The sequence below is a fragment of the Colletotrichum acutatum genome (assembly GCF_030867785.1).
Source record: "Colletotrichum acutatum strain CBS 112980 chromosome Unknown BDZ83scaffold_114, whole genome shotgun sequence".
Lineage (NCBI taxonomy): Eukaryota > Fungi > Ascomycota > Sordariomycetes > Glomerellales > Glomerellaceae > Colletotrichum > Colletotrichum acutatum.
The window spans coordinates 61,681-88,800 of record NW_026849108.1 but is presented as its reverse complement, the minus strand read 5'-3'; the positions used below and the strand labels follow the sequence as shown (position 1 = coordinate 88,800).

At 53.5% G+C, this 27,120-nt stretch overlaps 11 protein-coding genes across 11 annotated transcripts; 4 read left to right on the top strand and 7 right to left on the bottom strand.

Annotated features, from left to right (window-relative positions):
* Positions 1 to 36: 36 nt before the first annotated feature.
* BDZ83DRAFT_756002 (carbon-nitrogen hydrolase) lies at positions 37 to 1,857 on the bottom strand (the record flags this gene model as incomplete). Its single annotated transcript, XM_060514689.1, has 1 exon — positions 37 to 1,857. The coding sequence occupies one exon, from the start codon at positions 1,855 to 1,857 to the stop codon at positions 37 to 39; it is 1,821 nt and encodes a 606-aa protein (XP_060360624.1).
* Positions 1,858 to 2,386: 529 nt separating this feature from the next.
* On the top strand, positions 2,387 to 4,048 carry BDZ83DRAFT_655548 (dihydropyrimidinase; the record flags this gene model as incomplete). Its single annotated transcript, XM_060510807.1, has 3 exons — positions 2,387 to 2,422; positions 2,493 to 2,660; positions 2,711 to 4,048. The coding sequence occupies 3 exons, from the start codon at positions 2,387 to 2,389 to the stop codon at positions 4,046 to 4,048; spliced, it is 1,542 nt and encodes a 513-aa protein (XP_060360623.1).
* Positions 4,049 to 5,519: 1,471 nt separating this feature from the next.
* On the top strand, positions 5,520 to 7,145 carry BDZ83DRAFT_634720 (methyltransferase domain-containing protein). Its single transcript, XM_060509121.1, has 8 exons — positions 5,520 to 5,728; positions 5,853 to 5,875; positions 5,944 to 6,073; positions 6,141 to 6,178; positions 6,238 to 6,275; positions 6,343 to 6,480; positions 6,537 to 6,956; positions 7,016 to 7,145. Exons 3-8 carry the CDS (start codon positions 5,950 to 5,952, stop codon positions 7,056 to 7,058), a joined length of 801 nt encoding a protein of 266 aa, XP_060360622.1. The 5' UTR covers positions 5,520 to 5,728; positions 5,853 to 5,875; positions 5,944 to 5,949; the 3' UTR covers positions 7,059 to 7,145.
* A 426-nt stretch (positions 7,146 to 7,571) lies between these two features.
* Positions 7,572 to 8,950, bottom strand: BDZ83DRAFT_587283 (uncharacterized protein; the record flags this gene model as incomplete). Its single annotated transcript, XM_060506023.1, has 3 exons — positions 7,572 to 8,142; positions 8,200 to 8,678; positions 8,756 to 8,950. The coding sequence occupies 3 exons, from the start codon at positions 8,948 to 8,950 to the stop codon at positions 7,572 to 7,574; spliced, it is 1,245 nt and encodes a 414-aa protein (XP_060360621.1).
* A 2,611-nt stretch (positions 8,951 to 11,561) lies between these two features.
* BDZ83DRAFT_655545 (Alpha/Beta hydrolase protein) lies at positions 11,562 to 12,663 on the top strand (the record flags this gene model as incomplete). Its single annotated transcript, XM_060510806.1, has 3 exons — positions 11,562 to 11,927; positions 12,074 to 12,427; positions 12,490 to 12,663. The coding sequence occupies 3 exons, from the start codon at positions 11,562 to 11,564 to the stop codon at positions 12,661 to 12,663; spliced, it is 894 nt and encodes a 297-aa protein (XP_060360620.1).
* Positions 12,664 to 13,937: 1,274 nt separating this feature from the next.
* On the bottom strand, positions 13,938 to 15,083 carry BDZ83DRAFT_587285 (uncharacterized protein; the record flags this gene model as incomplete). The annotated part of the gene is made up of 1 exon (XM_060506024.1): positions 13,938 to 15,083. The coding sequence occupies one exon, from the start codon at positions 15,081 to 15,083 to the stop codon at positions 13,938 to 13,940; it is 1,146 nt and encodes a 381-aa protein (XP_060360619.1).
* Positions 15,084 to 15,269: 186 nt separating this feature from the next.
* On the bottom strand, positions 15,270 to 15,677 carry BDZ83DRAFT_547569 (heterokaryon incompatibility protein-domain-containing protein; the record flags this gene model as incomplete). The annotated part of the gene is made up of 1 exon (XM_060503461.1): positions 15,270 to 15,677. A coding segment is annotated over one exon (408 nt), but the record flags the coding sequence as incomplete, so codon positions are not given.
* A 176-nt stretch (positions 15,678 to 15,853) lies between these two features.
* BDZ83DRAFT_722784 (uncharacterized protein) lies at positions 15,854 to 16,342 on the bottom strand (the record flags this gene model as incomplete). The annotated part of the gene is made up of 1 exon (XM_060512507.1): positions 15,854 to 16,342. One exon carries the CDS (start codon positions 16,340 to 16,342, stop codon positions 15,854 to 15,856), a length of 489 nt encoding a protein of 162 aa, XP_060360617.1.
* A 281-nt stretch (positions 16,343 to 16,623) lies between these two features.
* BDZ83DRAFT_634710 (uncharacterized protein) lies at positions 16,624 to 17,946 on the bottom strand (the record flags this gene model as incomplete). Its single annotated transcript, XM_060509120.1, has 2 exons — positions 16,624 to 17,830; positions 17,924 to 17,946. Coding segments are annotated over 2 exons (1,126 nt in total), but the record flags the coding sequence as incomplete, so codon positions are not given.
* A 991-nt stretch (positions 17,947 to 18,937) lies between these two features.
* Positions 18,938 to 21,398, top strand: BDZ83DRAFT_634704 (cytochrome P450; the record flags this gene model as incomplete). The annotated part of the gene is made up of 4 exons (XM_060509119.1): positions 18,938 to 19,139; positions 19,202 to 19,489; positions 19,644 to 20,558; positions 20,735 to 21,398. Coding segments are annotated over exons 1-4 (1,784 nt in total), but the record flags the coding sequence as incomplete, so codon positions are not given.
* Positions 21,399 to 21,780: 382 nt separating this feature from the next.
* Positions 21,781 to 24,205, bottom strand: BDZ83DRAFT_655541 (uncharacterized protein; the record flags this gene model as incomplete). The annotated part of the gene is made up of 2 exons (XM_060510805.1): positions 21,781 to 24,000; positions 24,059 to 24,205. The coding sequence occupies 2 exons, from the start codon at positions 24,203 to 24,205 to the stop codon at positions 21,781 to 21,783; spliced, it is 2,367 nt and encodes a 788-aa protein (XP_060360614.1).
* Between the last annotated feature and the right edge of the window lie 2,915 nt (positions 24,206 to 27,120).

The following is a 27,120-nucleotide window of genomic DNA, read 5'->3' as shown; positions in this document are numbered from 1 at the left end:
AGCTCTTGTTGTTATTCCCGCGGCCACCTCTCGAAACTAGACCCAATCCTGTCCTCTCGCCTTTCGTCCATCCCCGGAACTCTTGTAGACGCCCCTTTTGGCCGTGGCACCGCCCATTCTAACTAACCCAACAAGATGGTGCACCCCGGCCAACACGCCGTCAACAACCTGCACGCCGTCCCCGACAGCCGCCTCCACGGCCCCCTTGAGCGGCGTCATACCTGCGCACCCCAGAAGTAGCACATCGGCCCCCTTCTCCTCCACCAACTTCTTCCCGACGGCTGCCATGATTCCCATGACCTCATCCTGGCTCTTCTCGTGCAAGTCCAGCACGCCCAGCTTACATGAGACCACGCCGGCGCAGGAGGTTGAGAAGCCGTAGTGGTGAATGCTATCCTCGTGCAACACTCTCGACCGCTCGCTCACGGCTATGAGCCCAAACCGCCCGCCCAGCGTCCGCGCCGCGAAAAGTGAGGCCTCCATGATCCCGATGACGGGCTGGCAAGGGAGTTCTTCGCGAAGCATGCGGATGAGGGCATGGTCGGAGTAGCACGCTACCAAGACGGCATCATGAGTCGCAGCGAGGGGCAGGACGGCGCGAGCGGCGGCCGCGGCTGACATCACGTTATCGAAGCTACCTTCGATGGCCGAGGGCGCCGGCCTAGGCGCCGTGAAGCCTGTGACGAGGACGTCTGGGGGTAATTGGCTCTCGACCATGGCGACGCAGGCGTCGGTCATGGCGCGGGTGCTGTTTGGGTTGATGAGGAGGATGCGGATCTTCTTCTGACTCTTTTGGGGCGCGATATCATTGCTTGCAGCTCCGTGGTGATTCTCGGCTGTAGATGAGAGCTTGGGAGGCTCTACGACGCCGGTTTGTTCTGTGATGCGAGCATAATGCTCCACGCGACGATGTCTGGCAAAATCAAATGTGCGCTCCTTACCCGGCCGGCACTCGGCCAGGTCGATTTCCGCATAGACGACCTCATCCTCCGTCGTAGAGGCCTCAGCGATGAGCTCGCCCTCCGGACCTGTGATGCAGCTGCCGCCAATGAGGTCGTACTTCCCGTCATCGAGACCGCACCTCGCAGCGCTGATGCTGAAGCAGGCATTCGTGTAGCTATGAGCTTGCATCACCAACTTGTGGTGGAAAAGTGCCTTGCTCCGCGCCTCGTCCGGGTCCATACTGGCGCTGGTTCCCCAGAGATGCGGCGCGAAGCCGGCCGTGTTGTAGCCGCACAGTACAACCTCGACACCCTGTAGGCCCAGGACGCGCCAGCTCTCAGCCCATCTCCTGTCGTTGCAGATCATCATGCCGAAGATGGGATCCCCGCGCTCCGGCGCCGTCTCCAGTGCCGTCAGATCGGGTACCCGGAACGCATTGAAGCCGAGGTCTCCAGGTTTGAAGTAGCGCTTCTCCAGCTGGTTGGTGGCATCCGGGTCCGCAAAGGGCTCAAAGTCGCCCGGAAGATGGATCTTGCGGTACTTTGAGAGGATGGAGCCGCTCTTTGCGTGGTAGTAGATGCAGGAGTTGAAGGTTTCGCCGTTGTCGGCCTTTTCGGCAAAGCCGACCGAGATGTCAACGCCCAGCTGGATGGCCTTATCGAACAGCGGCTTTGTCTGCGGCTGAGTCGCTACATCGCCGTGCTCGAAGAAGGAGTCGAGCTCCGAGGGGTCATTGATCAGATGCCGGGGAAAGAAGGTTGTGAAGGCGGCTTCAGGGAAGAGAATCAGCTGTGCTCCCTTTGCGGCTGCGTCTTCAAGAAGTGATATCATGCGATTCAGTGTCTTGGGCCGGGTGTCGTTGTAGTGCGTTGCGCCCATCTGGGCCGCAGCCACGCGAAGCTTCCGTGATGACATTGCCGCTGATTTTCTGGTTTTCTTGTGCAGCTGTCAAGTCGTTATGTTCTCACATTCCCTCTTTTCACTGCTACTATGCAAACTTCAGTCCAAACTTATTCTTTTCGTCACGAGAAGGCGCTGAGCTCTTCTCCGAATCTCCAACAAAGTGGTGCTAGGTCTACCCCTCATGCATTGAGATCAGCGTGCAATATCCGTATCGTCCGTCCTATTCCCTGCAGCTCTCTGAGGTAGTCTAAGTTGGCGATAAGCGCCGATAGGCCGTCGGGTAGTTTGCCGTGGCTGCCTATCTTTATCTCAGATAGGCCTATTTATTCTTCGCAGGAACAGCATTATCAAGTCGACAGCTAGTGTAGATGTCGTCAATGACTCTGTAGATACTCCATACGGTGTCAAGGGAGAATCGAGAACAGATTGAGGCAACCCTACAAATTACCGAAGCGAAGTTTGTTATTGGTAAAGTACCGTAAAAATTGCTTTTAGCACACTGAGACACTTTTGCTGTCATAGCACCCTGAGGTAAAGCAACATGGAGGTTGATCTCATCATTGAGAATGCCACAGTGGTGAGTATTGCATGAATCATGTTGTACCAAGGACCCCATCCGCCAGATGACTGATGCAACAAAAAAATAGGTAACGGCATCTGATGTCCACTCGAGACAAGATATTGTGGTTCGCGACGGCAAAATCTTAGCTGTAGGCCAGGATCTCAAGTCTCTCTTCTCGGCCAAGACAGTGATAGATGCACAACATGGCTTCGTCATGCCGGGTGGCGTGGATTCCCACGTACACCTTGACCAGGTAAGAAATGATATACTTGATTTTCGAACAGAGCCCCCTGTCTAAACCAGTATCAGGACAACTCTCCAACAGGAGACAACTTTGAGACCGGCACTCGATCAGCGATTGCAGGAGGCACAACAACAATCATCGCCTTCGCTACCCAAGAACGCACCCACCAGTCTCTTCACCCAGTCGTAGACGACTATCACTCACGCTCCAGGGGGAAGTCATACTGCGACTATGGCTTTCACATCATTCTCACAAACCCAACTCCCACCATCCTTCGCGATGAGCTGCCATTCTTTGTTAGCGAGGGCATCACCTCCGTGAAACTGTACATGACCTACGAGCCCCTGCAGCTCAAAGACGGCGAAATTCTAGATGTCATGATGGCTACTCGGAACCTGGGCATGACAACCATGGTCCACGCCGAAAACAGCGACATGATCACTTGGATCACGGCCCGTCTGGCAGAGCAGAAACTCACTGCGCCGTACTATCACGCCATCAGCCGGCCCAACATCGCCGAAGATGAAGCAACGTACCGCATCATCGCACTCGCCGAGCTCTCTGACATCCCCATTCTCATCGTCCATATGTCGTCCAAGACCTCAACCGCGCACGTGAGGAGCGCGCAGACAAGGCTTCTGCCTATTCACGCGGAGACGTGCCCCCATTACCTCTACCTCACAGCCGACGCCCTGAAGCCGTCTCATCCGGCGACTGATGGCTTCTCCGGCGCGAAGCATATCTGCAGTCCGCCATTACGCGAGGACCGCATGGACTTGGACGCCATGTGGGCTGGTATCGCCAATGGTACGTTTACGACGTTCAGTTCAGACCACGCGCCGAGTAAATATGATCACCCCGAAGGCAAGAAGGCGGGCCTGGGCAAGGAAGATGGCTCGATGAGGTACGACCAGGTTCCCAATGGGCTTCCTGGCGTCGAGACGCGACTGCCGCTGCTATTCGAGGGCGGGGTGTTGTCGGGCAGAGTGACGCCGCAAAAGTTTGTCGAGGTCACAGCGACGAACCCGGCAAAGCTATACGGATTGGGAGACACCAAGGGCGCGATTGCCGCGGGATATGATGCCGACTTTGTCATTTGGTATCCAACAACTGAGCAAGTTGCTGCCAGCGGCGGGAGGGGCTCTGCCAAGATGGAGCCGTTCGTCTTGGAGAACTCGATGTTGCATCATGATATCGATTACTCGCCTTTCGAAGGAATGAAGTTTAACAATTGGCCGCGTTACACAATATTGCGCGGCAAAGTGGTTTGGGACCGGGATGGCAGCGGTATTGTCAGCGATATGGGATATGGCGATTTCTTGCGGCGTGGAAAGAGCACCCTGAGCAAGCCGAGGAATCAATGGGTGAACGAATTTCAACCTCTGCCCGCAAAATAGACTGTTGAGCCCCCATGTCATCAGCTAGCCATGTGAAAGTGGTTACGACCTTGACCGGCATTATCCGTTGATATATAATACATCACTTCAACATAATGAATAATAGATTGTGCATTATGTCTTGAATCTCATTACACCACTCGAAACGATTAGGACCACATCGTGGTTCCCTATCGGAGCCACGAACTTGATGCCGGTTGATGAGATCCCCACCAGGGCTAGTGAGACGACCTATACTTCACGCCTGGCATGAAGAGCACTTGAATATCGCTAACTTTAAGTAGATGACCTGCCTCTAGCAAATTGTTTGAGATTTTCAGCATTCACATGTCTGACACACGAAGCCAAGGCCCCAAGAGTGTGGATGGTTCAACGGCCGTTGATTCCCTTTCCCCACTTGGCGTTGTCTCTCCGAACTGGAGTCTGGGCGGGGCAGAGATGACAATGCTAGGATTGGTATGGACGGATCGCGGATTCCATCCAACAGCGTGGGCTACCGGAGCTGTCCCGGGCCCATGAAATCCTGCGGACCAGGTCCACGGAGCTGCAGCTATCCGAATGGGGTCAAATTGTGGCTGGCTTTCAAGTACCAACTGGTAGTAATCCTTGCTCTTCAAACTCTGCTTCACTTCAACGATGTCCACAAAAGGTTGAAACACTTCAAGTTTTTCAAGATCCCGCCTGGATATTTCGAAAGATCTGGACGGCCCAGGGTCATCCAAGCTATCGTCAGTCACCGTGATGATCGGATTTGCCGACTAGTAGTTCTCAGACGATCAGCGATGACTTTCGAGACTGTGGGACGGCGGGTGTCTTTTCGTGTTGTGGGCGGATAAACAGCCCACCTACGAGGAAGCAAACAACTGTGGAAAGAGGTCGGTCTTCTGCACGCTTTAGTCCGCATGCGGCTCGCATAACGATATCGAACAATGCAGTTGGTTCCAACAGGACCAACAACATCGAAGTCTGCCAAGCTGCGGGGGTTTGCCTGTTACCCGTGACTGTACAAAACCCAGCGTCATTTCCAGCCGCTGTGGCGACCATCTTGCGACGATATTTATTCTTCAACTCCACAGCAAAGACCACATTGTTGATCTCAGTCGCCAATAATCATGGTGGAATCAACTCCCAAAGCAACGGCAAGCCCGCCAACAGGCTCTCCCAAGCCAGCAGATTTTCCAAAGTCGCCAAAAACACCGCCAAAGTCGGCTGGTTCCCCCGCCGGCCCAGCGTCCGCGACTAGCCCAGCAGCAGCAGCAACGCCAGCGGCAGCGGCAGCAACACCGCCAGCAGCCACTCCAGCATCGGCGACGAGCACAGGAGCAACGCCAGCCCCCCAGTCTCCTCCCGAGGATGCCGAGACCCCGGTCACGATTGAAATTGACGACGGAACAACTGTACGTTCATTCGATTTGAAACAGTCTGCTTTCCGCCGCACAAAATCAGATGCTGACCCATTTCATAGGACGATGCGTCAACCATTGATGACAGAATGTACTGAAGCCCACAGACCCCGACTACTTCAACACGGCAATTTCCTGTCTCATAGGAAGAATACTTCCAGTTGCAACGTGTACTAATGATTACTCCGTAGTTCCTCATACACTGCATCTTTGTCATCTTCCGTTCTTGATTATCCTACTGAGTACGGCCGACGTTATCATGCCTTCCGATCTGGCGGTAAGTGCAAAATCTACATATGGACTCGTGACACCTGTTCTGGTCTTATGATAGATCACATCAAAGTCACGGGCACACATGAGCTACCTCCAAAAGCTTCAATTCATGCTAATCAATGAAACAGCCTACGTATTCCCGAATGATGAGGTACACCCTTCCACTTGTAGCAATCAATTCATGGCCACATAAACACTGACACAGAAGACTGCTCGTAGACTGAAATGGATAGACTTGATGTGGTTCACACATTACTCGTCAAGACCATTGGAAACCGACTCTTCCTTGCCCCTATTGATGAGCACAAGACTCATCGGATCCTGGATGTAGGCACTGGAACTGGAATCTGTGAGTTCTCGTGCTCTTGATCGCTCGCCGATACGACTCAGGCTTATCATGCTCTTTTACTTCGCAGGGGCTATGGAAATGGGTGATCTATTCCCAAATGCAGAGGTAAGTGAAACACCACAAGCGCGTAAATGTTGATTATTTGATCTCTAACAAAGACGCAGATCCTGGGAAATGATCTGAGCGCTATTCAGCCAGCGTGGTACGTCCACTCACCAAGTTTGCTCACACAGTCACTCTTGACCATAGACTAAGCCCACGATTGGTAGGGTTCCACCTAACGTCAAGTTCGAGATCGACGACGTCGAAAGCGAATGGATTGGAGAGGACAAGTACGACTTCATTTTCAGTCGTTACATGGCTGGCGCCTTGGCAGATTGGCCAACATATGTCAGACGAGTCTATGAGTGCGTATAGGTCCTGATGAGTTTTGATGTTGCCTCCCACACTAACAACGTCTCAGGAACTTGAACCCTGGTGGCTGGGCCGAATTCCAGGACTGGGATTACATGCTTTATTCGGATGATGGAACGACCGAAGGCACCGAACTCCTTCGCTGGATGGGCTACTTCATGGAAGCTTGCGAGGTCCTGGGCCGTGACGGACAGGTCGGGCCGAAGTTGGAGACGCTGGTGAGGGAGAATACCGGCCTGATAAACATCGTCCACAAGCCTTTCAAGATTCCCGCTGGACCTTGGGCGAAGGACCCTCACCTGAAGGACATCGGCATGTGTAATCTCATTCAGATGCTGGATGGCCTGGAAGCCTTCACCTTGAGACTCCTCTGTGGCGTCCTCGGCTGGACTAAGGAGGAGGTTCTGGTATTGCTGACAGGGGTGCGCACCGAGCTTAGAACTGGAAAGGCTCATGCTTGGCTGCACTAGTAAGTCTTTCCACCACTCAAGGCACGATGAGATTTTACACGGACTGACTCTCGTATAGTAATGTTGTGTACGGCCAAAAGCCAGAAACAGAGGAGGAATAGATGTAATACAACACGCATGGCGAGCACTTGAAGTATACTTAAGGTAGCTGATGATTTATGTAAATGAAAATTGAATGGACTACAAATGATGATGACTCTACATTTGTGGATAGTGTCTTCGGGACTTTTGAAAATCAGACTCGATTCGCGGCTCACGCCATCGGAATCATGACCCCTTTTCGGCTACATTATCTCCGTCATGTTTGGAATATTATTAGACTCAGTAGATGAATTCTTCCACCACAGGATTGGCGCGTTGCCGCCATGTTACGTTCCTGACGTAGCTCGTTACTTTCTGCTTCTCTCTGTGGACTAGCAGCCGACTTTTGGGTTGGTTTTCCTTCACTCCTGTTCAACGCCATCGCACAACCCTTGACCATCGACAACCCCTCGTACACCCAAATTAAGAGATTGGTAAAAGCTACCACTGGATCTCGCAACTAACGGGAGTCTCATTATTGTTACCCAGAATTCCTTATCTATAGCGCCTCATATAATTGATCTGATCCTCTCTTAGCTTCGTTCCGTCGTATGCTTGAAGTCCCTTTGTACTCGAATGGCGTGCAGGGGGATTTCGTCCTCGCTCTTGTCATCCCTCTCCTTGACTGGATAACTCGAGACCGAGTATCCAAACCCAGTGGTGTCTGGTCTCAGCTTGGAGTCCTCCAGAGGAGGTGTAGGCTGGCGGCTGGTGCCCTCGGATCCATTGTCGTCAGGCAACCGGTAAAAGGCATCTTCACCGGCGCCGTGCTTGGTCGTCGAGAGATTGCGGGCGATTTGTGAGCCGCCGTTGGTCGTGTGGGGGTCCTGCGAGGACATGCCGTTGCTGAAGTTGGACTTGTTCTTGCTGGAGCCGAAGCCCAGCGCCGTCGTGCTGCGGAACATGCCGCCCATGCTGCCCTTGAAACCGCAGGCTCGAACGATGCGCTGCACAGCGGGACGGATGGTGGGTAGGCAGGCGGAGACGATGCCGGCGGACATTTCGATGGCGGTCCAGCCGACTGTTGGGGCTAGGGTGTAGCTCGGGTCGGTGCCACTGTAGGTGAAAAGGACGCTCGTTCGGTATGCCGAAGTAAAGACAACGCTGCGATACGGTGAGCAAGACCGAGGGCTTATGTTTCTTGCGGAACAAGGCACTTACAAGAAACCGAGACCAAAAGCGAAGGTCAGGGCAATCTTCTCAGCTTTTTGCAGCTGCAGCTTCCACACCTGAGGAAGAGGCAGCAGCAAGATGAGAAGATCCGTGAAAATTGTCGAGGCTGCGTTGGCAATCCAGGTAGCTACTTGGTTGATGCATCTGCCCGGAATGTCGGGATACCAGAGCTTTTCGACAGGTACGCAGATAAAGATGAAGAGAAAGGTGATGCAAATGACCCAGGCGAAGACAAACGAGATGACGAACCACGTCATCTTCTTGAAGAAAGGGATGTGGAAGATGCGGTAGTACATCAACATCAAGCTAAGCTTAGTCCAGCCCAGGTTCCAGGCATAAAGGATTTCTGCCACAACGAGGTACTTGGCCATCAACACGATGTTGTCGACACCGACCTTGTCTGCGTGGAGGCCCATGCCCACAGAGTGCATCGCGAAGATGAAGCCAACAACAACAAGGTTCCATAACTACAACACAGTCAGCTCCAGTCATGTCTAAAGAGTCAAGCCTCTGGTTAGAAGCATCATGATAATGGGAAACGCACCATCGACCAGACAATCAGGTAATCATCCCACCACAGCTTCTGACCCTTCGTTTGACGACTGATGAGGCGAAGAACAACGGCGAGTACAGCGAGGACCGTCACCGAAACCACAACTTCGACGGTCCATGGCTGAATGTTCTGAGGGTCGTATCCAGGAAGGCCGGGCAACGGTGACGGGCCTGAGTCGGTCGACATCTTTTCTCGAGTAAAGTTTCCTTCACCTCACTGCGACGATGTGTTGAATATTCCTCAAGATACCGCGGGGAAGGGAAAACCAACTTCTCGGGAAATGGGGGTGGGAGGACCCAGCCTGATAGCTGCGAACAAAAGAAAGAAGGAGGGTCTGGTCAAGTGCCAACGGAATGGGACGGGTCAACGTGCATTCATCAATCTCTCTTCACTCCGAACAGATTCGCTTCGCAAGAGGACTCCATAGACTAGTGTAGAAGCAGGGCAATTGGATTACTTTATTCTGCCCAGGCACCGACTAGAAGGATGGGCAGAATCCTTCTGCAAGAAAGTGCCGTCCTATGTCCCTGACCCCTGAAAACAACGTGAAGCCTGTTAAGAGACGAGCCCCTGGACAACGTGGGAATGACGAAAAGCTAGGAAAACTGGGGTGCAAAGAACGGGTGTTCTTGGTTAAACACATGCAAGTGTGGTGAACACTATGCGAGGGTTTGATGGAACTCTCCGTTCGGCCGCCATTGCTTCATTCCTAAAACGGCGGCCAAGAAGAGGGCCGCATATATGTCAAACGAGATATGCAACCCAAAAGGGAACTCGATCATCCACAGGAGAAGCGACCGAGTGGGTGGACTGACAGGAAAGGATATCTGATAGACCTGCAAGGTTCACAAAAGAGGTAAATTCTTCGATGCCACGAGGGACGTCAGGCAGACCCCTGGTCTGTCTCCTGTCCATGTATGCACGCTTCTGTATTATTTCGTGCTTCAGTTGCTGCCATTGCTCGCCGCAACGTTGATCGCCTCGTTTCCCAAGCGAGAAAGGAAGAGAAAGTCCACAATAAGTGAGTGTTTTTCCACGCTTTGTGGACCGAGGTTGCTAGCGGCCAAAGGATGACAGGCCTCTGCAGGTCGAACGACGTTCAGAATTTCGGCGTTGTTCTCCACTGAATTATGCGATGCTCTGGGACGAAGTGACATGGTTGGATGGGGATCATCCCGGATTGCTTCGCCCGGTGCTGGGATCCGACTTAGAGGTGCCTCGAAAAGGCATCGGATAGCACCCCTCCTTCGGCTCTTCGAGTCTCCAAGAGACTAAGACGTTTTTGCTGTCGCTGCCCAGCTTTGAAATTCCCTGGTCGGCCCGGGGCTTGTGTTGTCGGGAGATTTTATGACGGCTGGGCCTTTGATTATGTGGTTGTTCTTACACATTGAATTCCGCATCCGGGTTTTGGCCGGCTTTGCCTTGAAGCTTGGAGCTTTTGCGAGAGCCAGGAACATCAGACTTTCCAACAAGGGCTCGCTTCCCCCCCTAGTCGAAGCCTCGGCAGCCGCATGCGTCGCAGATGAAATGCATGGCGTGTGGGATTGGGGGCGGCAGAAGGGGATCGAAGGAATGCCTCGCGTCAAATGATCGGCCCCGGCCGCTTGAAGAATTCCCGAATTTATCGCATCAGAGCCAGACATATTGTGCGTTTAAAGCCTGGCCAACCCGTCACCGTCCACTTTGCTCACAGACATTTCCGGCCTCCCACCCGCCTTATGTCTATGAAATACCGAACGGGTAGAAGAAACACTAGAGGAAGGATGTACCCGTCCCTCCCGACAGTTCGTTTCTCTTAGACGGGCGGGAAAGGGAATTGACTTTTGACTTTCAACGGTCCTGTCTCTTCCAAAACGACGGCGCCTTTATCAACCCTGACGCCACGAACCCGAAAATGGTATGAGATGAACCTCTCACCACCATACTGCGTAACCGCAACGCCATTCACAGCCGGCCCCGCTGCCGACGAGTGAACCCCCTTTCCAGCGGTAGGATGACCGAGCAAGAATGGCACCTCAGGTAGAGTCGTTCTCGGGTTCTTCGGTCGTCCGTCACAATAGCGCCAGCGAGGACGCTAGCTGGGGAGAACGTGGCCACTGCCAAACTAAAGCTGGCTGCTCATTTCGCCCCTCTAAAAGGAGACTCCGAGTCATGTCCCGTCCCTGTTGCCGATGTCTGTGCTTCGGCGATAGCACGAGTGACGAAAGGATATTCCTGGAAGACATCCAAGCCCAACGCGTGGTCGCTGATCACAACAAGCTCCCCTCTAGAGTCTGTCCCACTTGTCAAAAGAAGGATATTGTCGGATACCGTTGAGTGTCCCCTCCAAGGGACCAGGACTGGCGAATAATGAAGACTAGGTGACTTGTTCAGACTGGAGCCGTCCACGACCGTTTTTTCTGCCATCTCCACCTCACCGAGACAGGGACAGGCCTCACCGTGAGGCGACTCGTTCGGGTAAACCAGTCCGTGGTCTACTGCAACAGATGTTACGTTCAATTGGGCTTCCGAGGCTTCTCGGCGGAGTCGGCCGTTTGAGATACACCGCCGCCTCTGAAGTTTACCCAATGCAACCCGCAACTGGCGCCACGAGGGGTAGGATCTCCAGAACCCCTCAGGAGTTGCTTAGTACATGTAGAAATCTGCATCTCTTTCAAACCTACTACTAAACCTAACCTTTGTCCAAGCCACCTTCCTCTGACCTCCCGGAACCGAACCAAACTCAAAGCAGCTTGTTATACACTCGCAGACAGCAGAGCAACAGGGCACAAACGAACTTACACACACGAATCACATCATGGCAGCCACAACCACCATCCAAGTCCCCCACCTCGGCGGCATCACGGCCGGCTACCGCTTGTCCGGGGACAAGGTCGACCCCGCCAAGCCCACCGTCGTCCTCATCAACTCCATGTGTACAACCGTCTCCCTCTACAATGACCAGTTCAACAGCAAGACACTGACGGACGCCGTTAACCTGCTGGCCATCGAGCCGCTCGGCCACGGCTCCACCAGCTGTCCCGTCGAGCACTTCACCTACTGGGACACTGCCATCATGGCCCTGCAGGTCATGGACAAGCTCAACGTTCAAAAGGCTTTTGCTCTTGGCACGAGTCAAGGTGGATGGATGGTCACCCGTATGGCCATTTTGGCCCCTGAGAGGGTACGTTACGATGCCACGTGACATTCAATGGCCCCGTTACACTGTCACTTTGTTTCCCTGGGATCGCGATCCTTTTTCGAAAAAGAGGATCGTTGTTTTCCATGGGATTGAGTTTTCTGGACTGCGCTGAACTCCATCGAATCTAGATTCTGGGTCTCCTGCCCTTGGGCACGTCCATGGACTACGAGTCAGCCGACTCGCGTGTCAAGGGCTGCTGGGACCCTAAGGCCCAGCTCCTGGCCTTCTACGACGGCTGGTCCAGTGCCACACCGACGCCGGACTTCGTCGTTGACGATATCTGGTGCGGCATGGTTGGCAGCCTGGGCTTCTCAGGCACGGTCCCGCCCGAGACCCTTGAGTTCTGGACAAAGACCCTTAAGTCTGTCTACAAGGGTGACGAGGGCCGCAAGAAGCTCAAGATGGCCCTGGGTAACCTTCTGTCGAGAGACGGCCTGCTTTTGAGACTGAGAGACGTCAAGTGCCCCGTCTACTGGCTCCAGGTATGTGATATTACGGTCGAACGACTGGACTATCTTTGAGCGCCTCGCTGACCAAATCTCAGGGAACCGCCGACCCTGTTTTCGGTGTCAACATCCCCGATGAGCAGATCAAGCTCTTCACTTCCGCCCCGGAGGCAACGGTGACGTTGGTTGAGGGCGGTGGCCACTACTTGAACGCCACCAGCCCGAAGGAGGTTGAGGAGGCTCTGCTGAAGATGGTGAAGACGTACGCCTAAATACGATTCTTCGTTGTACTTTTTTCGGGATGAACTATGGCGTTATGATCATGAGTCGTGAGCACGATAGGCGAGAAAAGCCTGCAATACCAAATGGCCCCCAAGTAGCATGCTGGGCAAGAAGCACGTAACATAAAGTATTCGTAGCAGTGGTGGAAGATGAATGAAAATCCCAATGCTTGATCACATCTAGACGTGGTACGGGTGTTCCCGGTCAAAAATCCGTCAGCTCGGTGTCCAGTCCGTATCCCATCTGCCATCTCAAGGAGGAAACATAATGACATGTCATCTTGCCCAGGCGCCTAGTCGTCAGTCAGGGGGACGTCCACGTCGATCTAGCGATCCGAGCGTCAGCTATTGAAGAGCCACCTCAATTGCGACGTTGATAGACCCTCATCCAATGTGACCAGACCAATTGCCTCAACAGCGCATTGATGGGTGTCCTAGCCTCCAGCTTTTCAGTCACATTCGGCCATGGTCCGGTCGTGACACACGGACTGCCGTGAGGCTGAAAAGTCGTCGCCACACTGCCGGGCTGGGTTGTGATTCCTGTATGGCCGGGGAACCAGGTCCGGGTTGGCATTTTCATTAGAAAATAACCATAAAGCCGGGGCTTTGCTCGAATGGGGAAACACTGGAAACGGCGGGTAGCTGAGCGAGCGAGCGATTCGCAGCGAAATAGGCGACCCTACGCGTGTACCGCAGCGTTGGTTGGCTGATTGTCAGCCGATGAGTCGCACGAGCCAGAGTCGACCCGTTGCCGCGAGTCATTGAGAGGCAACTTGGACTTTCGTTGTAATTTATCAGAAATCATCGCCAAAGTACTCGCAACTGTTGAAGCTGATCTATCAGCAAGCTGGTGAACAGTGTGTGAGATATCAAATTTGTATGGAAAAGCCATCTGCCGCTCATGACATCAAGTCCCGACAACCTACCCCTACCTTATGGACGTGACCATTATAACTGCGATGACAGTGGCTGCTACCCCTGTTATCTTCACTGGCTACAGCATAGGCGCTCCTCAGTATAGCTACTCTAGAACACACGAATGCTCGCAAGGCAGCAGTGACCAGAAGGGGGAGTTCCTATGTCTTAGTGGTGGATTGCATGACTGCGCATAAGATGTGTGCTCTTAGATACTCGACGAGCGAACTCGTTTCCCAGGGAGTTGGAACCTTGGCTAGCTTAGGATAGACGCCTATCTTAAGTACTAAGGTGCCTTCCAACACCTAAAGCAAAACATTCACCGTACTTGTTTTCAACCGCAAGGACTTCTAAAGTAAGAGTACGTCATGCTTGCTTCCAGTTGCAAAGACGCGCCTATGACCGCCCTCAGAGAATATCAAGAATATTCCGACTCGATAATAGCCTTCGAGGCGACCCGCCGGATGAACGACGAGCCCCCAAACAGTCTTTGGATTCCCCATATTGCTATCTTTACAGAAAGAACATTGCTCTGTCCTTCGCCAGTCTTCATGATTGAAGACCGTTTCACCCTCCGGAAATGGGAAAGACCTCCCCGGCCCGTTTCGCAGACTGGAAAGGTATCGCAGTTTACCCCAGTTATTGGTCTTGAAACAACAACTAGAAGTCAACAAGAGCTTCATATGGCCCGGTTGCTGTATCGTAGCAGTGTCTACGGACCAGTCAAACATGCAGAGGCCACTTCCATCAGAGAAGTATCCGATCGGGGGGTTCCCCTTGCGTTTAGGTACCATATTCACATCTGAGGGGAAGTCGGCCAACGATGCATTCATTCGAAGGTATGAATCGGGATTGAGTCGACCGAACGGGCTGCGCCATTGCAAGTTCATATGATTCCCTGTGATGGTGTATTCGGCGCGAACATGGGTTGGCAGTGTGTCTGATAATGACATAAGCTTCTGGTTGTTTGAAGGCTTCTCTTGTGGCCTAGGATTTTCCACGTTGTAGCGCCGACATGGTAAAACCTCGAATGGCCGTAACTGAGAAACCCAACTCCACGACGGGCCTACGTAAGGCTTTTGGTCCCTCTTCTGTCGGAGTGTTGCCTCAAGGGTACCAACATCTGGGTTGAGCATTTCCCAAACAAGCCCGTGTTGCAGGTCATTCATCCATAGACCGGCGAGGTAGGTGTCTTCCGTAATCTTGGCACACTCCTCGGCCAATCCTGCTATGCCTGCCAAGAGGTCATCTCGGTAGCTCCACGATCTTGTCTGGATCTCCAATATCTCTTCCCATCGGGCGTAGGCGTCGCGCACTCTGCGCCATACTTCAATAGGATGAGCTGGCTTTGGCTCTCGTGCTATGTTGACGAGTGGTCTTAAGGACCCGTGAACGACTGATCCGAGGTTCACATATGAATTCTCAGATGTTGAGCCGTTCTCGCAGGCAAAGTGCCACAGCCCAGGCCCAATAAAGAGTAGTCTCGTTGACAACATGTTCTCCTGGAACGTCCAGCCCCTGGTTTCCCATACTGCCTGCTTCAAATCGTTTATCAGTGCCGACGAGTTCCAGATTGGCTTCCGGTCATCCGAAGATGGGTAGAACGTGTAGGTCCCGCGAATATTCTCGCGTCGTTTCGACTGAAATGGCACGTCGAGACCTGGTGCTCTTTCATCGAGGTACCCCTGCAGACAGGATGTAGACGTCAGTGGACAAATGGTCAGAGCCGAACAATAGTAGACACGACCCATGGTTAGGCTCTCTGTGTTCCAGTCTTCTATGTCTCCTTGAATGATGCAAAGGGCATCCACCCAAAGATATCGTAGACCGAGAGCTCTGCACGTGATTGCAGTGTCTCTCACAACAGGACTCATAGAGTCGAGTGATATACCCTCAAGGTGTTCTGATAAGTTCTCTCTGGTGGTTTTCAGCTGCTCAGCTGCGTCTTCTCTGGAGCCCCAGCAGTAACTGAGTGTCGCATATTCAACTCCATGAAGTTTCTCCTCATTTTCTTTGTGCAGGGCATCCGAAGCAACAAGGCGTGGGACGTCTAGGTCTGTGCTGCCAACGTCTATGAGCCTGGTTGGAATGAAGGCCGTGTCTGACTTGATGTGGTCACACTCGTCCTGGCATCGTTTGAGCTCGTACTTTATCCAATCGACATTAGCAGGGTCAAGCAACCGAGGGCGTCGCTTGTCGTCGACTCGCAACCAATCTGAGACGATGTCTAGCCCGGGTGGGAACGTGAGCTCGGGCAACTGCAAGCTTAGGAATACAAACACTGACCGTTGTCGGATTCGATGTTGAAGGTAATAGCTGCAAGAAACTCCTGTTCGGGGCGTTTGTATACTTCACATCGCCAAAATACAAGACCTTCCTCGTTCGGTTTCGAGCCAAATACATCTCTGTCAGCGCCCCATATGTATCCGCCATTGATGTAGACATCTCCTGCATAGTCTATACCGCGTTGAGTGACGTGTTTTCGGATGAAGGTGCACAGATGACAGCCTTTCTCAGAAGACTCGGCCAGCACTGACAGTAAAGGCAACGAGTCTTTCCATTGGCAAGGCGATCCCAACATGATCATTTCACCTTCGCCTTCGGCTTTGTGTCTCAGTGTTACAGAAGAATCTGACGAAGGGTACTCTCCTTCAACGAAGTCATTGATGCTATCATCCAGTAGCACGGGGAGACATCTTTCGCACAGGGCTGGACCTTCCAGCGCCCCGAGAGTGACAGGCGGCGAAGGCGACATTAATTTTTGAGTTGTGAGAGTAGAATTGCTCGTATTAATCTTTTTGGGTGCATGAATGAAAACCAGAGGAAGTATTCACAAACGTTGTTGGAGCACCTCACGGCGAAGTCATGATCACGGTGTTGTCATCGTTGTTGCCTAGCCTTTGAATGAGTGATTTGTTCCAAAGCGGGGAAGGATCCCTGCTCCATTCCTTGCAACGGCATTACACATCATCGATGCATGATCAACACATGGCATTGGTGGGCGGTTCATCGCAGGAAGCGAGTTCATAGCTAGGTACCTCGTCAAATGCTATGGCTTCAGTGCACAGGAAGCTCTTATACGATTAAGGCGCCCGAAAGTGGTTGCAAGAGAGGTTATTGACTCTTGTTTCTGCTACTTCTCAGTCGAGCTCTTTTTTGGTCCGCATGAACTTAGAATAGAAAAAGTGAAGACCAAGAAGTACTCCGATGGCAGATATCCACCACATCACGAACAGGAGTCCGCTCATCTCCAAACCAATGTAGTACTTATTCGAGTACCTCGTCACGAACCCAGTCCCCCACGTCCAGGCAGCAATCAGCATCGCCAATTCAGGTCTGCTCTTCTTCAGATCCACCTTGAGCGTAGAGCCAGTGGCGAGTCTGAGTAACGGATAGAGGCCCCAGGCAATGAAGCATGCCAGCTCGAGATGCAACCCAACGACACTAAGACTCTCCCTAACACTCTTGATGAGCGACGAACAATCGGGCGACGTGAAGGGGAGAAGAACCCCCCATAAAGCCTGTCTGTGCAGTAGCCCGCCTCGTAAGAGCTTAGAGTACGCAATGCCGACAGCCACAACATGTGCCACCCTCGCGTGGAGATACTCGGCACATCCCAGAATCCAGACCAGATAGGCGACAAGCGCGGCAGTCTTCCGCTTCTCAATCGCCCTAACCCGAACCCCATCTACACCCACCCCTCTCCTGCTTGTGTTTGGATCTTCTGGCCTGACATGGGTGTTTCCGTTGATCGAGCCCAGTTCTGCAGCAGCGCCGACCAAGACACGCTGCAAAATGGTAGTCCCAATCACATCTCCGAGAAGTTTCCACACCCCTTCAGACGTAAACACCCTTCCAAAGAAGCCAACTTCAATCTCCTCCTTGAGGAAAAGCGCTGGACTGCCCACAGCGAGTTTCAGAGTCGCGATGGGGCCCCCGAACGCGCCCACGCCCAGCGCGGGCGCGAGCATCCTCCTAACGTGGTTCATCAGCACAGCAAACACCACGACCGCGAAGCTACGCGCGTATCCACCGCCAACTAGTGCCGCAGCTGCTGGTGCAAGGCCCGATTGTCGCGAGTGTGAAAGGAGACGCGCGAGCCGAGATTGATCGCCTACACAAAGCCGTACAAGTTGGTAGAGTTGTGCCAGCGCGCTGAAAGATGCTGCTGGCACCAGAGAGAATGGGTCGTCGGAGAGTGGCCCGTCCGTAGCTTTCGGGCTTTTGTGCCGGGAGGTCATTGAAGAGAGTTGTTGCTGCGGTGGCGTCGCATGCTTAGACGCTGTCGGCGATGGGTTGAAGCGAAGCGCGTCTGACCTCTCCGGCGGTCGCTGGCGAGAGAGTGAGGAATCAACCATCATGAGCTGCGCGGTGCTTTGCGCGTTGGGAGTTTCATCAATGAGTAAGAATGTCCACTGTACAATCTCTGGAACAAGATTAAGAACTGGGGCAGGTCAATTGAAGCGGTCAAAACGAATGTCTGAGGCAGTGGTTGGATGATCTGAGGCCGAATGCGTGAAAAAGCCACAAACACAGATGAGTTTTCCTTTTTCCTGCTTACTCAACGCCAAAGAAGACTAGCTCACTGAGCCGTGAACCCACCAGCCACGTCCAACAGCCGGAAGTAAACAGAATGAGGGCGTTCGATCTCGCGACTTTGCCCTTCTTTTACTTTAACGCTCCAAGATGAACTCGAATGCCTTCTTAGGCCAACAGGCGTGCGTTGTTCCCTCACGGCGTCAATCCCCCGCCAGGCCCCATAAATCCCGCGCCGGAGTGGGGTGAGTCGGGGTAATTTGCGTCCAAAAAGACGGATGCCAAATCGCCGCGCCGAAGGTTAAAGACGAATGCGAACCCGGTACCGATCGGCTCAAGTTAAACGCGTTTAAGATGGATTATTCGTATAAATCTGAGGGCCAGGCATCAGCGCTTGGGTATTCTGACTAGTTTGAGATCTCCTAGAGTTGTCCACTTGAGCATTGTCTGCATTCGATGATCGCGTTGAGACTTCCACCTCACTCAAGATGGCCTCGAAACTTCAGCAGCCCGACGATTCGCCGTCGCTCTGTGTCTCATATTCCCCTGGAACTCAGTAACATTTTTATTTCCCAGGGATTCTCTATTGAAATTTGGTCCGACTTGAAGCGTTGAAGCTACCACCAAGCTAGACATGTCAAATCCAGCTTACGCTGTGTCACCGTTTCGCAGATTATCGTCCAATCTCTCTTGTGCCTGGAGGATTGCGTCTGAAGGATCGTGCATATCGTAGCGTACACGTGATGAGACTAGCCCCTTGCCCCTCATCCATTCAACTCATCTCATTGTCAGCATCAGGGCCAAATCTCATTCTCACTCACATTCTTCATTCGAAACTCGCAATCACATCGTCAAGCCCGTCTCACGAAACCGCCGCGATGGGGCCAATCCTCACCGGGCTCATCGCCCTCCCGCTCCTCTGGATCGCGTCTCAAATATGGACTCTCTACACAAACTACAGAGCAGCTCTCACCGTAGGCTTGCCAATCATAATATGTCCTTATGACCCAGAAAACGTAAGCTCATTGATATCGTCTCATTATCCCAATCTGCAGCCTCTCAACTGACACACTTCAAGCTCATCCACGTCGTCCTCTCCGTTCCCTTCCGCCCTCTGCTCAAACGCCTCCTCCCGCCAACCTTCTTCGCCACAGTAGAACTCACCATCGTAGGCTGGGAATTCCGCGATAAGTCCGCCGTTCACGACCGCGTCGGCCCGGCCTTCATGCTCGTCACCACGGGTCTCAACCAGCTCATCTGCGCCGACCCGACCATGGCGCACGCCATCCTGAACGGGCGGCGAGAGTTTGTCCAGCCGGACATCGTGTGCAAGGTCATGGGCTTCTTGGGTTCTAACATCTTGACTGTACGTTGAGTTCCTTTCAAAACCTAGCCTGGAGTTCAACTCTCAGATTTGTAAAGCCTCATGGATGCGCAAAGTCTGGTTATGCTGCGTCCACCTCTCCCTACCGAGATTGAGCAAAGACCTTCATGCTGATAACCATCTTCTCAACTTCCAGTCCAACGGCGAATCTTGGTCCCGTCAAAGACGCGTCGTAGCCCCCGTCTTAAACGAACGCATCAGCCCAGAAGTCTACAAAGCAACAGCCAAACAAGCAGAATCCTTCGTCAACGACATTCTCTCATCCCCTTCCACCAGCACCTCTAGTCTCATCACAACAACAGCAACAACATCAACAACAATCCAAGGCCTCCGCACAATCGCAATCAACGTCCTCACAAAAATAGCCTACGGCGACAACAAACCCTTCGCCATCACCCCTCTCCCCGGCGACCCCTCGGCACCAATGTCCTACGTCGACGCAATCTCCCTCTGCACGGAACTCCTCGACCTCGCGGCATTCATCCCGATCCGCATCCTGCGTCTCCCCTTCATGTCAAGCGTCGTGCAGACACTGGGGGCGGCGTTACATCGACTGCCTGGTCTGACGGTGGACATGCTGGATCGCGAGAGGCAGCGGTTGGCCGAGGTATCATCTCTGAATGGTCCTTTGGACGAGGTGTTGACCACGGCGACGGTGGGAAAGACGGATACGATTATGAGTATGCTGGTCCGCCTCTCAGACCAGGAAAAGAGCCGCGCCGTTGCCTCGGATGAGGGGCCTCCCTCGAAAGCTAGCACTAGCATCAACAACAGCAATATCAATCCCAAATCATACCTTACAGAAGAAGAAATCGCAGGCAACCTCTTCATCTTCACCGCCGCGGGCTTCGACACCACGGCAAACACCCTAGCATACGCCGTCACCCTCCTCGCAGCATATCCTGAGTGGCAAGCCTGGATCCAAGCCGAACTCGATGCCGTTCTGGGCCCTCCCACGCCATCACCATCGTCCTCGCCGGAGCAGGAGGATCGAGAACTACCGGACTACAGTGTCGTCTTCCCGAAACTTACGCGGTGTTTAGCTGTCATGGTGAGTTATTCCACTGATCCTCACTCTACTCGTTACGCGCTCTGGCTCTCTTCATATACCTTTGTCTTCGGACTTCCTATCCACGTCTCCCTCTCCCAGGAAAACCAGACCTGTTTCTCCTCAAGAAGGTATCCATAGAAATGAGCAACAAGATATAAACTGACAACACCCTCAAGTTCGAAACCCTCCGCCTCTTTCCGCCCTTGACCCATCTAATGCGTTCAAACATAACAACCCAAATTCTCCCCAGCCAGATCCCAACTCCAACGTCACTACAGTCCTCAACATCAACCTCACCACCATCCACAACCACCTCCTCATACACTTTCCCCCCTTGCACAGTCTACATAAACACAGTAGCCCTCCACACCTCCCCCAAAACCTGGGGTCCCGACGCACTATCCTTCAACCCAGCCCGATGGCTCACCATACCCCAGTCATCCTCATCCTCATCCCCATCACAGTCCCCTCACATCCAACCCGCCCGCGGCACATTCCTCCCCTGGTCCTCCGGGCCCCGCACCTGTCCAGGCCAAAAAATGGCCCAAGTCGAATTCGTCACCGTCCTCGCGACCCTCTTCCACAAATGCACCGTCGAGCCAGCCCCTGGAGTCCATGAAAGCGGCAATACTCAGTCAACAACACCCGAAGTGGCAGCACAGGCTACACAGGGACTATTGGACTTGATGCAGGATAGCCAGCCTAGGTTGACCCTACAGATGAATCGTCCCAAGGACGTACGCCTGCGGTGGACGCGGCGGTGATAGTAATCAGGAGATAGAGCGTAGATATCAACCAGAGTCACGAGATAGGCGCAGACACGCGTTTCAAGAAAAGGATAATTCAAGTTCTATTTTGATGAATCAATACCCTGAAAGCATTGTTTTCCATGGACTGGAGTGCTGTGCCATGCTTTTCCGCTTGTAGCTATTCAACGCCATCCCATCCGTTCCCGCCGGTATTCCAAAACTCTTGGCGGCTTTCAACTAAATTCCAAATCATTGCCTGGTTCGTTCGTCCTCATCGTACAACGCGTCTTTAACATCCCATATCTTAGGGACGTATGAGGCAAAGGTAGTACAGCAGGCTCATCGAAGGGGCCAATTATGCTACATTGAGCCAGATTCCCGTTTCCCGTTTTTGACAGATCTCCTGGACCTCTAGCTCTTTTCGTTTTCCCACCAGTTCCTGGCGGCGATTGGCTTGATGATTGACAGATTCCTCAGCCAGCACGATTTCGTAAACTGCTCGCTCGACCAAAGCCAGGTAACCATTTCCGCTTGTGCAAGGGTGCGCCACCACTCGCAGAGTTTCTCGTGGGTGTGGTTTCTGTGGAGCCGGACGTTCCATTTGCGTTCGGCGTGTTCGAAGCGTGGCTTGCCATAGGTGTTGTCGGGGCTGCAGGGCTATGATCATACACAGGCGCACCCTCGTCAAAGCTGCCAGAACGAGCCGGACGAGGGTTTCGCAAGATGGGAGGCGGTGTCGCGCTGGCCCTGTCTTCCTCGCCCGGATGATTTCGCTGCACCCATGATGGGACACCCATCGGGGCTTGAGTCGCAGTTGGTGCGGGTGGCTCGGCTGCTGTTGACGCATGTTGGGCAGGAGTCGGAGCGGAGCTACCTCCGATGGATCGTCTGAAGAAGTTCAATCGATGCCCACGGGGCGCGGCAGTCGAGGAAGGGGGATAGTGGCTGCTATCCTTGGAACGAGCACCAGTCTTTGAATCATGCTGTGGGCTATTGGCCACTGCCTCTGCCAGCTGGATCATTTGCACATCAACACTGTTGCGCCTAGATCCGCTTCGAGAAGGTGATTTGCGAAGTTTGCCGTTAATGGGCATGTTCTTTGAGGAAGTCTGGCCTGTTTTAGCACCCAGGCTCGACCTCCTATTCGGCGGAGGCAGGGGCTGGACCCCGTCTTGGAAGAGGGTATCCTCGGCCGGATTACGTTGCGGCGGAGGGAGCCCTGGGACCTCGAATGCACCACCAGACGAGCCGAACATGCCAGCTGTGTTCCATCCACCTGACGGAGGAAAGCTGAACAGGTCCGGAGACTCACTCCGCTGTTGCGCAATGTACTTTGGGTCCTTGCCTTGCTGTAGCCAAATATCGAGACTAGAGTCAAGGGAGTGCATTGAATCTCCATCCGAGTCCCAGTCCAGTTCTCGGTGGTTCGATATCGTTGTTTCATCTGCCGACCTGGGGCGAGGGATCAAAGGCGGTCGCGAGTCGAAGTAATGGGCACTGGCTGGCTCTTCGTGTCTAATAAATGCAGAAGATGAGGGATGTTGGAATACCGGTGCACCTCCGCCGTGCTCCCCCTCATCATCCTTCGACGTTCCTCTTGACACCGAACGATAGCTATGTTGATCCGAGATAGCTCGTTGCTTCGAGAGCGTGTCATTCGACGTCTTGAATCTTCGAAGTGTCGATGTGGAAATGGTGTCTGGTGTCGGAGGAAGGCCTTCACCTGGTCGTGAAGCTGGCGCATCTGTTGTTACTCTCCGCAATGCTTCACGCTTCGCGTCCTCAATCTGCTTCTGTGACTGCCCTCTTCCTGCCATCGGAGAGGAGTCTTGGGCGGGCAGACCGTCAAGGTACGTATGATCGAGCCTCGCTAGCTTCTGGAGAGGCGAGGTGTGGTCGATGATGTCGTGAAGCGACTGGAACTGGCCTGGACCAGGAGCTCGACTGGTTGAACTGGATCTACTCGGGCGACTGGATCGTGTTGACGTGGTGGTCGGTGGTCTTTGTATCCTAGACTGGTCGCTTCCGTATGAAGCCTTTCGAGGTGGCTGAGGTAAAGCACCATCCATAGAGTGTGGCTCGTCTGCATCGGCCACAATCGTTCGATCCTGGTCCTCTTTCTCGCCATACACACTTACAAAGGAACTTTCACTGAGGACACTAAGGCTCGGGCTCGTCATGCCATTACCACGCCGCGGATCCGTCTCATCCACCCCCTCCGTGTTGAGCCTTGGTAAGCTGAGTAGGCTACCGCGCGAGCTGAGGTAGACTTTTCGTAGGTTCTCGGTATTTTCGGTATAGTCCGATAGGAAACTCGGCATGCGGTTGAGCGTCTTAGCATCATCTTCAAGTCGTGCCAGGTCCGCTATTCTAGGCTTGGGCGTGGGGCTTCTGAGGCGAGATTCGAGGTGGTCAGGAGGTAGGAAACCGGCTGCGTCGACCATTCGGACCATTTCCCGTTCCTTTAATAGTGTCTCGACCTGGGCCTCAAGAGTCACTATCATCTGGACTGCCTCCTGTACAGCCTTGTCTCGCTTCTCTAACTCGTTGAGTAGCCTGTCGTTCACATCGTCTATCTGTGCTTTCTCGGACTCGAGGGCGTCGACACGCTCTTCGAGCGCATTTTGTCGTTCACGGCGGTGGAAGAGCTCGAGCTTCAGGTCAAAGTTTTGCTTGTGCAAGGTGGAAACAGTCTGTCGAGGCGGATATCAGCAAGGTTATTGTACAAACATGACATCGAGGATTACTTACTGCTTCCATCTCCTTGGCGCCCATGCCTTTGCCCTTTGTAGACTCTCCATTGCCTCCACTTGATCTTGGCCGACGTCCATCAACGGACTCGCCTTTTACGGGTGAGCTTTGGGCATGTCGTGGTGGAAGTTCTACGGAGGCGGCCATGTCTTGTGTTGACCGTACCGCGGCCAATCTGTCGGCTTCCTCTCGTCTCCTCTGGAGTTTGTCCTGTAGATAGGTGGACGCGGCGCTCTGCCTTCCAGAGTCGGAGACCCGGTCCCTTGATACAGCAGACCCAGGTCGAGAGGTCACCATCGACGGAGTGCAAGAGCTATGATGGAACTTGTGGGGAGGGTGAGCACTGGGTGGTCGCGGGGAGGTAACGAACTGTGAAGTCGAACTATTTGCGCTTCGAGGGGTCCGTCGGGTCGCACTGGTACTTGTACTTGATCTCGAAGTTGGACGTGGGTAGACCGGAGAGGGCAGTGACCTCTCGCGGTCGCGCGATTGTGTCCGCGCAAGACTGTCCATCGTGTCTAGGGAAAAGAAACCACTGCGTCCTGTGCTTGATCCGATTGCACGAGAACAATCGCCCGTATGCAAGTCGACCTAGAATTTCGTATTATCGAATGGCTCTTTGGCCCAAAAGATCACGCCAGCAGTCGGATTGGAGTGGTGAGTGACCGATTTGGGTGACAGCAAGGCGTCGTGAATCAGGATGATGCCTGTTCGAGGTGCAGAAGCGCGAATGGCAGTTGCGTCGAGCTAACGCAGCTGAAGGGGGGATGAGCACGGGAACGGCAATCGACGTCCTTGGTAACTGAATAATAAGGAGAGGAATCCCTGGGAACGGCGCAGCAGCGAGAGCAAAATTGCAGTGTTGGCAAAGCCGCCGAGTCGTGGCTGTGGATGCGCTTTGAAGGTATAAGAGAGCTGCTATTGCGAGAGAACAGGCCGGGACCTGGTTTCTGCAGCTTTGGGCCTACGCGACTGCTGATGGCGGCATGTGGTGGAAGTGCCGTGGAATACTCTTTCTGGGCGATACGGAGTATTGAGGGGAGAACCGACAGGCTGTCTAGACAGGAGGCTTGCGTTGCGTCGGATGGCTCGCCATGAACCGATGGAAACGTGGAAACGCAGGCCAAGCGGGCGAACTCTCGAGTCGGGTCTTTTCTCTCCCACAACGTCGGATCGGCAGTTGGGTCCAGCGTTGGAGGTTGGGCCGTGTCGCAGACGTTGTACCGCCGCAGCGCGATTGTCTGTCGCGATGGCGCAGGAATGTCTCAATTGACGAGGGGCAGCGATACTGGAATGTCTCAATTGCGTAGTGCTCGGTGGGACAAACGGAGAGTCCAAGTCGCAAGAACCCAGACAAGCTGACGAGAGAGGCTGGGAACGCAGGGCAAGGAACGAAATACTGGGTATCTGGAACTGAGCTGAGGTAGTGAATGTCGATGGTGGTCAAGATGATGTTGATGATTGTTGGCAACGAGATGGAATGGCCTTTAGCCAATTGCCACAGTCAATGTCGTGTTCGCGAGCAATGCTGGTGTTGCGATGGACAACAATGTCGGCGTCGTCTAAGAAACGACAGGCGACCTGGTCGATAATGGTGGAAAAGCAGCTAGACACCTAGAGGACCTCGCTCCGAAAAGAGACCCTTGAGGTCCAGGGAGCAGATAGCGACCGATCGACAGGGCTATCTCGGGGGTGTTCTGTTGGCCAATTGAAGTTTAGCGATGCGAAGACGGCGACCGGGTTCGTTTCTTGGTCAAGATGGCTGATGATAGTGGTGGCAGTGGTTGTGGTGGCCCTCGCACAAAGAATCTGGCGATGGCAGTTCGTGGGAGGGATAATGGAGAATGGCGAGAATGACGGAGCAGGTAGCACATTTCTTTCTGTGCCCTCTCTCTACTGCGAATGATCGGCCGCGAGTCGGAAGAAGAAAGAGAGACACGGCTGGCGGCGCAAAGGGAACCTTGGGTGACGGGAATACGCACACGCAGGAGAAGGAAGGGGAAGGGCGTCTGATGCAACGGAACAAATGTGACGAGGGTAGCTGCAGGGGGCTTAAGGGTGTGGAACTGTGTGGATGTGACGGGACCAACTGCAGGCACGCGGGGAGCCAAAGAGCAGCAGTTCCAAGGTTGAATTATTCGCCAATGGGCAGCAAAGCGAGTGACAAGATGTGGGAGACCGCAGACCCTTGTAGGTGAAGAGTGGGATGAGGTGGGATGTGATGGATCAGACTCGATGGTTGGACAAAGGTAGGAGATGCGCAGCCGAGCGAAAGACCAATAGGTGCAAGGATCGCGGTTGGGGGGGGGGGGAGGTCGGGCGAAGGCCGTTGGAGGACGTGGTGATGCAAGTTGATTGTTGGTGATGTATTCGTTCGTGTTGGTGATGAAGTTGGCTGGAACTTGGAGGCAACGAGGAAGAAATGGGGAATATCAGGCGAGATGGCTGGATTGGTAGGGTCGTATGAGAGTGAGAGTGAGAGTGAGTCTTAGGATGGAGGTGAGATGTGAGTGAGTTACAATGGTGTGAGAACCTCAACTGAGAAGGCGCAAGCACAGGTGAAAGAAGATGCGCCTCTTCCACGGTCCAATGCTTCAAAAGAAAGACATCAGACCATCAATTCAGAATCTCAGACCAGTCAAGTAGAGAAAAGACGAACAAAACTAGTGAAATAGGCACAGATGCCCGCTGCAGGCAAACAAATATTCTTGCTTTTTCCCATCCGTCAGCGCGTCTCTTCCAAGCGTGCGAGCCAGCCCAATTCTCAGTGTCCGAGGACAGACAATTCTATCGACCAGCCAAGCGGTTGCGCGGCGCGCCTCACTCTGATCGCTTGGTGCCTGATTGTCACTCGCTCTCTTCTTCGGTCCTGGTCGGATCTTCACCAAACCTTCAGAACTGGCGTGCCCGCGCAAGCTTCCAGGCCTGCAAGGACAGGAACAGGAATAGCATCGGACAGGGGAGATTGCCTGGCGCAGAGGTCGCCGTTGTTAGTGCCGACGACCGGCACCCGTCAGTCGCTAGTCTCTTCTCTAGCGGCACGTTGCGTGAGGAACTACTCA

Excerpts from the sequence above, each read along its gene's own strand:
- BDZ83DRAFT_634720 (XM_060509121.1), top strand. The coding sequence starts at position 5,950 with ATGGATAGACTTGATGTGGTTCACACATTACTCGTCAAGACCATTGGA. Across the intron at positions 6,179-6,237 it reads ATCTATTCCCAAATGCAGAG|ATCCTGGGAAATGATCTGAG; the intron begins GTAAGTGAAACA and ends ACAAAGACGCAG. Across the intron at positions 6,957-7,015 it reads GCTCATGCTTGGCTGCACTA|TAATGTTGTGTACGGCCAAA; the intron begins GTAAGTCTTTCC and ends ACTCTCGTATAG.